The sequence below is a fragment of the Pristis pectinata genome, chromosome 15 (genome assembly GCF_009764475.1).
Source record: "Pristis pectinata isolate sPriPec2 chromosome 15, sPriPec2.1.pri, whole genome shotgun sequence".
NCBI lineage: Eukaryota > Metazoa > Chordata > Chondrichthyes > Rhinopristiformes > Pristidae > Pristis > Pristis pectinata.
Genome location: NC_067419.1, coordinates 4119072 through 4133048, shown reverse-complemented (window position 1 = coordinate 4133048; position 13977 = coordinate 4119072). Strand labels below are relative to the sequence as shown.

Here is a 13977-nt window from a genome sequence, read left to right as displayed (position 1 = left end):
ACATCATGTACCTGTCTCCGCCACCCACTCAGGCTCCTGAACCCTTTGCTCTGTTTGCGGGACTACAAAAGATTGAGGGCACCGTATACAGTCCTGCCAATCTCTGCTGCTTCACCCTGGGTTACTTCTGCCTCCAAGCCAGCTGTTTCAAACTAAATCATACATATTGTATTGGACCCAAGCTGAACTGTGGCCATGTTTGTGCTATAGCAGAGGTTTCGCCACACTGTTGACCAGTTCCACCCTGACCCAGCTCACCTGCTGCTTCTGAAACCCTGACCCCTGCTTTGGTTACCTCGAGACATGATTATTTGGCACTGTCCTAGCCAGTCTCCCTCACGCGGCTCCTGTAAACCCGAGACTCCCAAAATTCTGCTGCTGTTTCCTATGTTGAAATCGCCCGTCACTATTTCCAACATCTCTCTGTGGCCTTGTTTCTCTCCTTCCTCCAGTCTGAGAAACAACCGCTCTGCCCGGGACTGCAAGAAACTGCAGAGAGTTGTGGACGCAGCCCAGCGCATCACAGACACCAACCTCCCCTCCTTGGGCTCTGTCTTTACTTCTCGCTGTCTTGGCGAAGCAGCCAGCATAATCAAAGAGCCCACCCACCCGGGTCATTCTCTCTTCTCTCCTCTCCCATCAGGTAGAAGATATAGGAGCCCAAGGGCATGTACCACCAGGCTCAAGGACAGCTTCTATCCCACGGTGATAGGACTATTGAACGGTTCCCTTATACGATGAGATGGACTCTTTTGACCTCACAATCTACCTTGTTGTGACCTTGCACCTTATTGCACTGCACTTTCTCTGTAGCTGTGACACTTTACTCTGTTATTGTTTTTACCTGTACTACGTCAATGGACTCTGTACTAACCCAATGTAACTGCACTGTGTAATGAACTGACCTGTATGATCGGTATGCAAGATAAGTTTTTCACTGTACCTCGGTACAAGTGACAATAATAAACCAATACCAATACACGCTGGCTTCTTGTTTACCTTGATTCGGCCTGCAGCTTCCAATACCCAATGGTCTGGAGTTTCTTTCTGAAACCTTCTTTCTTCCAAGATGTTCCTTAAAACCTGCTTCTGTGGCCAAACTTCTGCTCTCATACATCGATTTGTGTTTGAAATTATTTCTCTGGGGCTTGGATGGGGAGAGGATGTTTCCATTCATTGGAGAATCGAGGATCCAAGGGCACAGCCTCAGAATAAAGGGACGCCCCTTCAAAACTGAGATGAGGAGGAATTTCTTCGGCCAGAGAGTAGTGAATCCGTGGAACTCATTTCCACAGAGGGCAGTGGAGGCCAAGTCATTGGATGTACTTAAGGCAGAGATTGATCGGTTCCTGATTGGTAAGGGGGTTAAGGGTTACGGCGAGAAGGCAGGAGAATGGGGTTGAGGTAAAAAAAATCAGTCATGATTGAATGGCAGCAGACTCGATGGGCTGAATGGCCTGATTCTGCTCCTATATTTTATGATCTATGGGGTATCTTTGTTGCTTAAAGGCAGTGGACCACTTGTTATTGATACCAAGTCTTTGCTTTATGCAATTACATAACCTTCACAAAACAGTGAGCACATTCCTTTTCACTCCCCTCATCTAAACGCACGGCCTTGCTGATTTACCTGCCACACCTCAGCCAGAGACCATCATGCATGCAACCTATCCAGACAACCAACATCAACGAACTAGTTGACCGTGGGGTGGGCAAGAATGACCCTGCTGTCACAATGCACATCTTCCATCCGTAGTGTGCATCTTCCAGGATGATCACATTCTCCCCAACTCTAGCACCCTCAGTACAGGTTATATTTAACAGGTTATTAAATAACCTTGGAGACTTCTTGATGTACAGGGCTAGAAAAAAAATCAGAATTAATCAATAGTTCACTGAGCTTTCTTCAACTGATTTCACTTGAGTTTGCATGTGACCACAGGTCATGGAAGAGCAGAATTGTCAATGGACTCGAATTATCAACAGCAAAATGCAGCTGCGACTAGCAGATTATGCACTCACGCTGCCTATTGGTCACAGAGCACTCAGCAGGTCTGAGATGTGTAGCAGCCTTCTGTGGTCCTTACCCTCAACTGCACTGCACACTGCCTCAAATAACACCAAAGAGGAGATATTCCAGGGACCTTTACCTTGCTCGCAGCCTATAGTAGAACGACGAAACTAACAAAACCACGCCGACAAAATCTGGCAGAGGCCCCAACAACCGAGGGCACACTGAATATTTACCACCTGCCAGTCACTCGCTATCCAGCAGACGCGTTAACGGACAACTTCACCAGCAACGTTTTACATGCACCATAAACAAACAACATGAGAGGGAAGGATTTTTACAATGCAGAAGGCACCGTGGTCGGGGAATGGAAGCTGCAGGCAAACTTCCACAGCCTATCTAAACAAAATAAAATATCTGCTACACGAATGGCAGTTGCAGAAGAGGCAAGCGGTGTAGCCACAGGTTACCTTGAGCCCGGGGGCTGTTGCTTTGCACTGACATCGGGTAGAATTGAGGTTAGCTCCCCACTCGGGGTGAGAGCAGAGCCCGGAGGGACGGAGGTGTCAGATACCACAGACCCACCTGTACGACGTCTGTTTCCTGATGCCCAGCTCGCTCAGCCGCTGCTCCAGGCTCTGCGATCCGCTCAGCGGCTGCAGCAGGGGGCTGTGCCCGGGCTCCGGGGTCTCCCGTCCCGCCGCGCCCGCTGCTGGCTCCCGCTGGCCGGCTCCCATCCCCGGTCCCGGCGACCCCGCCGCATCCCCGCGCTCCATAGCGGCCGGCCGCGGCGCTCGGTCGGCGGGCAGCGGCACTCGGCGCTGGGGGCCGGCAGCCGGAGCCGGAGCCGGAGCAGCCGCGGGCGGCGCAGCCTCCATCGCACCCGGCGCTGGATTGTGGGAAGATCCGCGCCCCTCCTCCGGGGTGTGTGGTGGGTTGGGGGGGGGGGGGTGAACCGGAGCCGAACCGGGAGTGGGGCGACCCCCCTTCCCCCCCCCGCTCCCACCACAACAAAACCCGGTAAAACCGGGAGCGGGACCGCAGGAGCGGATCCGGAGTGGGAGGGGTACAAGGATCCGGAGTAGCACCGGGACTGGGAGCAGGGACGGGAGTAGATCCGGGAGTGGGACCAGGATCGGGGGCAAAACCGGGAGTGGGGCGACCCCCCCCCCCCCCCCCACACACACACACCCGGAGTAAAACCGGGAGCGGGACAACAGGAGCGGATCCGGAGCAGGAACGGGATTGGGAGGGGGTACAAGGATCAGGAGTAGATCCGGGAGTGGGACCAGGATCGGGGGGGGGGGGGGGCAGGACCGGGAGCGGGGACCAGCGGCTGGGGAGGCGGATCAGGAGGGGGGACTGGGGACCGGGAAGCTGGGCAGAACCGTCAGCTGGGAGGCGGACCAGGACAAGGGTCAGGGGCAGAACTGGGACCCGGAGCGGGAGCACAACCGGCGGCTGGGAGCCGGACTAGGACCGGACCAGCAGAGAGAAAGTGTATCAGGATCAGGTGCCCGGAGGAGGGGGTGGGGGTGTTGGTGTGGGGAGTAGCAGCAGCCTTCAGAAACAGGAAACTAACATCCACAGGACCCAGCAGCACTAGTGGGAATACCAGCAGAAACCAGTAGCGGGATGGAGAACCAGCAAAGGCATCTGACACAGCGCTGAATCCAAAAGGGAAATGGAGACAGCAGGTACAGTGTTAGATGGTGGAGGGGAAGAAGCTGTTCCTGAAGCATTGAGTGTGGGTCTTCAGGCTTCTGTACCTCCTCCCCGATGGTAGTAACGAGAAGAGGTCATGTCCCCGGTGGTGAGGGCCCTTAGTGATGGATGCCACCTTCTTGAGGCACCGCCTCTTGAAGATGTCCTCGACGGTGGGGAGGGTTGTGCCCGTGATGGAGCTGGCTGGAGCAAGGACAATTTTCAGAAACCATCAGTCAACATCAGAGCAACAGCACAGGGCAATATAAAGTCAGCACCAGTGTCACGGAAGAGGGTGCGCAGCCTGGTACCAGGAATAGCCTTTGCTTATCAGCTGAGAAGATAAGGTATCCTTATTAGTCACATGTACATCGAAACACACAGTGAAATGCATCTTTTTGCATAGAGTGTTCTGGGGGCAGCCCGCAAGTGTCGCCACGCTTCCGGCGCCAACATAGCACGCCCACAACTTCCTGACCCGTACGTCTTTGGAATGTGGGAGGAAACCGGAGCACCCGGAGGAAACCCACGGGGAGAACGTACAAACTCCTTACAGACAGCGGCGGGAATTGAACCCGGGTCGCTGGCGCTGTAATAGCGTTACACTAACCACTACGCTACTGTGGCAGCCCCACAGAGTGGAACAAGGTAGAAACATGAGCTGGAAACGGGGATGAAAGGAGCTAGAGCCCACTGTAGGCAGTATCAGGGAACAGAGCCATCAGGAGAAAGCACCTTCCATAGTTAGGCTCCTGCAACTGAGCAGAAGGAAGCAGATCAACGTTGACCAAAGCCGTCATTCCTAACAACCAACAATGAGTAGAAATATCAGAACCTGAGCATGCAAATCCCACCATCTCTACCCACAAGGGCAGCAGGTGCGGGGGGGGGGGGTGGGTAAAACCAGCACCTGCAAGTTTCCCTTCAGGTCACACACCATCCTGACTTGGAAGCAGATCACCAGTCCTTCATTGGAACTCCCTCCCCAACGTCACTGTGGGAGCGTCTTCACCAGGAGGGCTGCAGGGTTTAAGATGAGGTTCAGTATCAGCTCTCAAGGGCAACAAATGTGGGCCTTGCCAGTGAAGTCCACATCCTGAAAAATATTTTGAAAAAGTTCTGGGCCAGAACACAGAGTGCCCAATGGCAGTGACTAAAGCTGCAATTGTCCAGCAGCAGGAGTTTGCAACGTCCAGCAGGAAACGTCAAAGCTGCCAGCATCAAAACTGCGGGTCTCAGGGCAGGATCCAAAATCACTGTTATTGCTAAGCAGCAGGAGACACCCAGGCCCTCAGGTACTGAGCGGGAGGTGCCACTGTAACTGGACAGAAGCCGGTCACTTTCAGCCTGACAAGTTATCTCCCATTGGGTGCACAAGGATCGGCACTGGACCCCAGTTGCCGACAGATCTTAATAACGGGTATTGGTATTGGTTTATTATTGTCACTTGTACTGAGGTACAGTGAAAAACTTGCCTTGCATACCAATCGTACAGGTCAATTCATTACACAGTGCAGTTACATTGGGTTAGTGTAGAGTGCATTGATGTAGTACAGGTAAAGACAATAACAGTGCAGAGTAACGTGTCACAGCTACAGAGAAAGTGCAGTGCAATAAGGTGCAAGGTCACAACAAGGTAGATCGTGAGGTCATAGTCCATCTCACTGTATGAGGGAACTATTCAATTATCATCACAGTGGGGTAGAAGCTGTCTTTAAGTCTGGTGGTACGTGCTCTCAGGCTCCTGTATCTTCTACCCGATGGAAGAGGAGAGAAGAGGAAACGACTAAATACATTGTCGAACCAGAACAATAGTGACCAGGCTTTAACAGTAGCTTCATTATCTGTAGAGCGCTAAGGTGCTCCTGAGCTTATGATAGACATATATCTAAGTTAAAGAGATGATTAGAACACATTAAACTAGGGGTGAATAATGTAGGAGTGTATGACATACAATTTTTATATGTATCCTGCATTAACTTTAAAGGATAAGGAATACATATTGCAGCTTTGTCTCTTTGGGTGTTTTATCTGTGCTTACTCATCACTTTCCAGACTTTAAATGGAAAACATCATTATGATAGAGGAGGGTTATGGAGAGATGTGTCTTATTTAAATCTGGCCTTGTTTTGTGTTCAGCCTGAACATGGTGTAGCTTCCTGGATTTATGATTATTTTACCTGCAACTTTGTGTTTTAATTTCTCCATTTAGGTGTCTGGCTGTGCTCAGTATCAACATTATTCAGAGTCATTGATGAGTTCCTTTGTGATTCTGACAAAGATTGTCCAACTCTCCTCAACACCATGAGTCTCAGCAACGTTTGCTGCAGTCTGCAGTTGTCCATCTTGGTCCAATGTCTATCCACCAGCATCAGCTGGCTGGGACACCACAGGCTGAGTTTCATTCTATCGATCCATTTGTATCTGAAAAATCATCTCTGATATCCTCTTCCTGCTCCTTCACTTTTAACAGCTCCTGTTCCCAGGGATCTATTTGTCCAATCTTCTGCAGCTTAAAGTTATCGTCCAAAAACATAGCCGTTGAAACTACCTTTCTCAATCTCTCCACTATCTATAAGTTTTCAAAATCCTTGTCTGGATGGGTAGAAATTTCCCCCAGCTAAATATTGGGAAGACCAAACAGACCGACCTCATTCCTCACCAGAAAATCCACTTCCTCCTCATTGGCTCCATCTGGGCCCCTGAACTGTATCTTTGCAATTTTGGTGCCATTTTTGACCCAAGATAAAGCTTAAACTGTTTCTCCCTGCCATCACTAAGTCTGCCTATTTCCACCTCCGTAACACTGTACCATTGAAGTAGGAGCAGTGTCAAGTAATGTTCGATTCCACCTGCATCTCCCCAGAAAATGAAGCAACCCATACCTGCAAGCAGCGAGATCCAGATAGGCTGTTAAGTGGCAAACAGCATTCATGCCAAGGAAATGCCAGGCAGGGACCATCTGGGAAAAAAAAAGCTCGACTGTATCCTTGACATTTAATAGAATTTCCGTCCCCACCCTCACCATTCCCAGGGTAACATGAACCTGTTTGACAAGTCACATTAGTACTGGCACTACGAAGCAGTTCAGAGGGTGGCTCTCCGGCAGTGAGTGACCAACTCTCCAAAAAGCTTCCACCACCTATGACGGAAGTGAGGGGTGTGATGAAATGATCCACTCTTGCCTGGATGAGTGCCACTCCAGCAACATTCAGCAGAAACAAAGGACTGCAGATGCTGGAATCCGGATGAAAAACACTCTGACGCTGGAGGAGCTCAGCAGGCCGGGCAGCATCCGTGGAGAAAAGCAGGCGGTCAACATTTCCGGTCAGGACCCTTCTTCAGGACTGGAGGTAGGAAAAGGGGAAGCCCGATATATAGGAGGGAAAAGCAGAGCAGTGATAGGTGGACAAAAGAGGGGAGGCGGGGTGGGCACAGGCTGGTGATAGGCAGATGCAGGTAAGAGATAGTGATGGGCAGGTGTGGGGGAGGAGGGGAGGGCAGGTCCACCGGGGGATGGGTCAGAGGTACGGAGAGAGGAAACAAAGGGGCAGAAAAAAGAGAGATAGGCTAGGAAAGGGAAGAAAAGAAGAGGCGTGGTTGGGGGGTGTGGGGGGTGGTGGGGGGATTGCTTAAAGTGGGAGAATTCAATGTTAAGCTGCAAGGTTCCAAGATGGAAAATGAGGAGCTGTTCCTCCAGTTTGTGCTTGAATTTCCTGGCAGTGGAGGAGGCCGAGGACTGACATATCTGTGATAGTGTGGGAGGGGGAGTTGAAGTGAAGGCAACGGGGAGATGCAGGTCGCGGTTTACGGACGGAGCGCAGGTGTTCTGCGAAACGGTCACCTAGTCTGCGTTTGGTCTCACCAATGTAGAGGAGGCCACACTTGGAGCACCGAATGCAGTAGATGATATTAAGGGAGATGCGGGTGAATCTCTGTCTTACCTGAAAGGACTGTGTGGGTCCCTGGATGGAGGTGGTGCAGGGGCAGGTGTTGCACCTATGGCGGGGGCAGTGGAAAGTTCCCGGGGTGGGAGCGGGATGGGTGGGGGGGGGTGAGTGAGGGAGTCACGGAGAGAGCGGTCCCTGCGAAAGGCAGAAAGGAGTGGGGAGGGGAAGATATACTTGGTGGTGGGGTCCCGTTGGAGATGGCGGAAGTGGCGGAGGATGACGTGTTGGATACATAGGCTGGTGGGATGAAATGTGAGGACAAGGGGGACCCTATCCCTGCTGGGTCTGGGAGGGGTGGGGGTGGGAGCAGAGGTGCGGGAAATGGCAGAGCGAGCTCTCTCTACCACAGTCGGGGGTGGGGGGGAAGCCCCGGTTAGAAAAGACGTTGGACATCTCGGACGTCCTGGAGTGGAAAGCCTCATCATGGGAGCGGGTGTGGCAGAGGCTGAGAAATTGAGGGAAAAAAGTTCAGCAATTTAATACTATTCAGGACAAGGCAACCTGTTGGATTAGTGGTCTAAATATTTACTTTCCCTTTCAATGGTGCATTGTTGCTGCAGCCCATATCACATATAAAGTGCACTGTAGCAGTTTACTGAGGCTTCTTTGGCAGCACCTCACAAACCTGTCGCCTGTAACATCTAAAGGGCAGCTGGTACATGGAGATGCCACATCTGCCAAACTCCTCCAAGTCTCAGTGTCCGTACTTGGAGATTTTCCATTGTTCCTTCCTTACTGCTGGGTCTACGTACTGGAGCACCCTTCCGAAAAGCACTGCATGCAGACCTCCACTATAAGGTCTGCAATGGTTAAAGGTTGATCAGAATCAGGTTTATTATCACTGACATATGTCGTGAAAGTTGTTCTGCGGCAGCAGTACAGTGCAAGACATAAAAATTACTATAAATTACAAAAATAAGTAAATAGTGCAAAAGTGGAATAACGAGCCAGTGTTCATGGGTTTCTGGACTGTTCAGAAATCTGATGGCAGAGGGGAAGAAGCTGTTCTTAAGTGTTGAGTGTGGGTCTTCAGGCTCACGTAGTGATGTGAAGAGGGAATGTCCCGGGTGGTGAGGGTCCTTAATGATGGATGACCCCTTCTTAAGGCACCGCCTCTTGAGGACATCCTCGACGGAGGGAGGGGTTGTGCCCGTGATGGAGCTGGCTGAGTCTATAACCCTCTGCAGCCTCTTTCCATCCCGCGCATTGGAGCCTCCATACCAGGCGGTGATGCAACCAGTCAGAATGCTCTCCACCGTACATCTGTAGATATTTGCAGGAGTCTTTGGTGACATACCAAATCTCCTCAAACTCCTACTGAAGTAGAGCTGCTGGAGTGCCTTCTTCGTGATTACATCAATGTCTTGGGTCCAAGATAGATCCTTTGAGATGTTGATACCCAGGAAATTGAAGCTGCTCACCCAACAACAGTGGTGTCATTGGTGAATTTATAGATGGTGTTTGAGCTGTGCCGAGCCACACAGTCATGAGTGTAGAGAGAGTAGAGCAGTGGGCTAAGCACACATCCTTGAGGTGTGCCTGTGTTGATTGTCAGTGAGGAGGAGATGTTCCCTTTGATCCACACTGACTGTGGTCTCCTGATAAGGAAATCGAGGATCCAGTTGCAGAGGAAGGTACAGAGGCCCAGGGTTTGAAGCTTGTTGACTAGTACTGAGGGGATGATGGCGTTGAACATCGAGCTGTAATCGATAAACACAGCCTGACGTATGTTTTGCTGTTGTCCAGGTGTCCAAAGCCGAGTGGAGAGCCAGTGAGATTGCATCCGCTGTAGACCTGTTGTGGCGGTAGGCAAATTGCAGCGGGTCCAGGTCCTTGCTCAGGCAGGAGTTAATTCTAGATATGACCAACCTCTCAAAGCATTTCATCACAGTAGATGTGAGTGCTACTGGGTGATAGTCATTGAGGCAGCTCACCCTGCTCTTGGGCACCAGTATGACTGATGCCCCCTTGAAGCAGGTGGGAACCTCAGACCGCAGCAAGACCTTCTCAAGGGCAATTGGGGTGTACAATAGGAATGGCCTTGCCATTGACAGTCACAATCAATTACTGAAATGCCCTTACACACTAATGCACTCCTGGCTGACATCTCAATGATCCTCCTTAACATTGAAGGCATCCAAGGCCTTATTATATGTGGGGAGGGCTTGAGTTATTAGGAGAGATTGGATAGGCTGGGACTTTTTCCCTGGAGTGTAGAAGGCTGAGGGATTACCTTATAGAGATTTATAAAATCATGAGGGGCATTGATAAAGTGGATGGCCACTGTCTATTTTCACAGGCTAGGGGAGTCTAAAACTAGAGGGCATAGATTTAAGATGAGAGGGGAAAGGTTTAATAAGGACCTAAGGGGAGGCTTTTTCCACACAGAGTGCGTGGGTGTATGGAATGAGCTACCAGTGTTTAAATTCCAATGTTTAAAAGACATTTAGACAGGTCCATGGATAGAAAAGGTTTAGAAGGATATGGGGCAAATGCAGGCAAATGGGACTAACTTACGTAGATATCTTGGTTGGCAAGTACAAGTTGGGTTGAAGGCCTGTTTCTGTGCTGTATAACTCTAAAATCCACTATGACTATCCTAGCACACACAAAACCCATATACCCATCACCCTGAGCTCACCCACCAACACTGGTTTCTAATTAAGTAAAACCTTTGTTTTAAAGTTCTTACTTTTGTTTCCAGATCCCCAAATTGCTGCAATCTCTCCCAGCCCTACAGTCCTCCAGGTTATGAAAATAAAACAAAAACTGTAGACGCTGGAAATTAAAACACTCAGCAGGTCAGACGGCATCTATGGAAAGAGAAACAGAGTTAGCAAGTTTTATCTCCCCCCCAGGATATCAACACTCCTCTGGTTCTGGCTTCTTAACCCTGTCTAAATTTATTCACGCCACCTTCAGCTGCCAAGACCCTAATCTCTGGAGTTTCATCCCTAAGCCTCTGTTTTGGATTTATTGGTATTGGTATTGGTTTATTATTGTTACTTGTACCGAGGTACAGTGAAAAACTTGTCTTACAAACCAATCGTACAGATCAATTCATTACACAGTGCAGTTACATTGAGTTAGTACAGAGTCCATTGAGGTAGTACAGGTAAAAACAATAACAGTACAGAGTAAAGTGTCACAGCTACAGAGAAAGTGCAGTGCAATAAGGTGCAAGTTCACAACAAGGTAGATCGTGAGGTCAGAGTCCATCTCATCGTATAAGGGAACCCGATCAATAGTCTTATCACCGTGGGGTAGAAGCTTTAAGATGCTCATTGAAAACCTAACTCTTTGATCAAGCTTTTTGTTACCTGTCGCAACATCACTTTATGTGGTTCACTGTCAATTTATTGCTCTTGTGACACACCTTGGGTTATTTTGCTATGTTAAGGGCACTAAATAAATACGTGGCTATTATTGTGTTGACACAGTACAGGTCCTCCTCCGGTTATGACAGGGCTCTGTTCCTGAGAACTGTTTATAACACAAACAGTTTGCAAGTCAGAAATGAGGCTGCCCAGCAATATATTTAAATAAAGTCATAGCCCAACCAAGGGCAACGTCTGATTAAACCAAGGCGTTTAACTCAACCATTCAGACTTCTCTGCAAGATGGAATGATATTGCCGCAAACTGAGTTCCCACATGGCAGAAGTTGACTGCAGCCCCACAGCAGCTGGCAAATCCACCCCGCCGGTCTCCCACACGCTCGTTCATATGTACGGGCTGCACTTAAGTCAGGTGTTCATAACCTGGGAAGGACCCGTAGATTAACATGTACAATTGCAAGTGATAACCTGAACTACTCTTGAGTAGATGTGCAGAAAATCTAAGTGAATGCGGACTGCATCAGTGGAAGCTGGAGATGGGCTGGAAATAAAAAGACATAGTATTAGGTTTTATTAAAATACTCTATCAGAGTCCAAATGAAGACAAATATAGGTAGTCTCTGATTTTAATGTTTTAATTATCCATTTTTGGAGCTCTGGGTATTGCCGGCATGGCCAGCATTTATTGTTCATCCTTAAATACCCCTGAGAAGGTGATGGTGAGATGCCATATTTAACCACCGCAGTCCTTCCAGTGAAGCTGCTCCCACAGTGCTATCAGGGAGAGAGTCCCAGGGTTTAGACCGTGACAATGAAGGACCAGCGATATATTTCCAAGTCAGTAGGGTGTGCGGCTTGGAGGGGAACGTGCAGGCGGTGGTAGAAATTGTTGCCCCCCCCCTGTCCTGTGTGGTGGTAGAGATTGTTGCCCCCCCTGCCCTGTGTGGTGGTAGAGATTGTGGGTTTGGGAGGTGCTGCTGCGGTAGCTGGGGCAAGGAACCACAAAGTTTGTGGAAACCAGCGAAGGTTGAATAAAGAACAAATTATATATACAGAGAGAGAGAGAAGATAGAATACGAGAGTAAACTAGGAGATAACTTAAAAACAAGCAGGAATAAAAAAGAGACACAAGAGACTGCAGGTTCCGGGATCTGAGCAACACCACAATCTTCTGGAGGAAATGATGCAGGGTTTCCACCCGAAACATCGACAATTACTTCCCTCTCTCCTCCCTGCATCCCCCCCCACCCCCCAACCCCACCCAACAGGAATAAAAAAAGAACAGGTAAAGTAAATGATACTCCCCGTGGGGATAAGATTGGGGAATTAATAATAAGAAATATGGAAGTAGATTTTCTTATGGTAGAAGACACTAAAATCATTCCAATAATAATAGATATTCAAGAGGTTATAAGGAGGGAGAAACCTGAAACAAACTCTATTGCCAGAAAATTGTACCAGGCAACTAGTGGCGTTGACAAGGTTGACAAGTCTCCTGGACCAGAAGGCCTGCATTCTAGGGTCTGAAAAGATGTGGATGCGGAGCTAATGAATGGCTTGGTTGTAACCTATCAAAATTCGCTGGATTCTGGAAAGGTTCCAGAGGATTGGAAAACTGTCAATGTAATGCCACTATTCAGGGAAGAAGAGAGACAGAAAGCAGGAAATTTTAGGCCAGTTGGTCTAACATCTGTCATTAGGAAATTTCTAGAATCCATTATTGGGAATAGCAGGGCATTTAGAAGATCATAAGATAGTCAAGCAGAATCAACAATGTTTTGTGAGAGGGAAATCATGTTTGACAAGCTTGTTAGGGTACTTTGAGGATGTAACAGAGGGTGGATATAGGGGAACCAGTAAATGTAATTAACTTGGATTTCCATTAGGCATTTGATAAGGTGTTGCATAAAAGGTTACTTCACAAGGCAAGAGTGGATTGGGCTGGGGATAATATATTGGCATGGATAGGGGAATGGGTCACTAATAGAAAACAGGATAATATGTTACTTTTGGATGGCCAATCAGTAATTAGTGAAGTGCCACAGGAATCAGTCCTGGCCTCAACCATTTACAATCTATATTGCTGACTTTAAAACCAAGGGGCTGAGTGTACTCTAGCCACATTTGCTGATGAGACAAAGATAGATGGTTTAGCATGTTGTGTAGAAGACCCTGCAAAAGGATGTGTAGGTTAAGTATGTGGGCAAGAACTTGGTAGAATGTAGAAAATGAGGTTATCCACTTTTGGGCAAATACTAAGAAAGCAATTTGCTATTTAAATGTAGTGTGAATATGAAATGTTGTGGATCTGGTGTTCTAATAATTGAAATACAAAAAGGTTAGCAGAGAGGCATAGTAAGTAATTAGGAACACAAATGGAATGTTAGTCTTTATTACAAAGGGTATGGAGTGTAAAGGTAAGGAAACTTTGATGCAACTTAACAGGGTGCTGATGAGACTGTACCTGAAGTACTGCTTACAGTTTTGGTCTCCATGTTTAAGAAAGGATGATATACTTGCATTGGAGATAACTAGATTAATTCGTGGGATGAAGAAGTTGAGATATATAGGAAGGTTATGCGGGTTGGGGTAATGAGGAATGAGAGGTGACCTTACTGAAATACGCATGCTTCTGAGAGGGGATTGACAGGGTGGATGCTTGAGGAGATGTTACCTCTAGTTTCAGAAACACAGGTCACCCATTTAGGGCAGATGAGGGATTTCTTCGCTCTGAGGGTCATGGTGTTGTGGTGGGGAGTTATTCAATATATTAAAGGCAGACATTGACACAAAGAAGTGAGTGGGAAGGTAGTGTTGAGGCCAAGATCGGATCAGCCGTGGTCTTACTGAACGGTGGAGCAGGTTTGAGGGGCTGAATGGCCAAATCCTGCTCCTGCCTTTTTATGTTGCAACTGCTGTGCATTTTGTAGACGGTAGACACCTCATTCAGTGTGCACCAGTAGGGGAGGGAATGG

The 13977-nt window shown here is 48.6% G+C and overlaps 1 protein-coding gene across 6 annotated transcripts in view; it reads right to left on the bottom strand.

Moving 5' to 3' along the window:
• Window positions 1–3134, bottom strand: part of dgki (diacylglycerol kinase, iota) — a 167391-nt gene extending 164257 nt beyond the window's left edge. For 4 of the 6 annotated variants that reach the window (XM_052030146.1, XM_052030149.1, XM_052030148.1 and 1 more), the window contains exon 1: window positions 2597–2998. In XM_052030146.1, the coding sequence (XP_051886106.1) occupies window positions 2597–2889 (293 nt within the window). In that variant the 5' untranslated portion in view covers window positions 2890–2998. Of the gene's footprint in view, window positions 1–2481; window positions 2574–2596 lie in introns of those variants that run through there. The other 2 variants (XM_052030154.1, XM_052030155.1) reach the window with 2 other exon arrangements.
• Between the last annotated feature and the right edge of the window lie 10843 nt (window positions 3135–13977).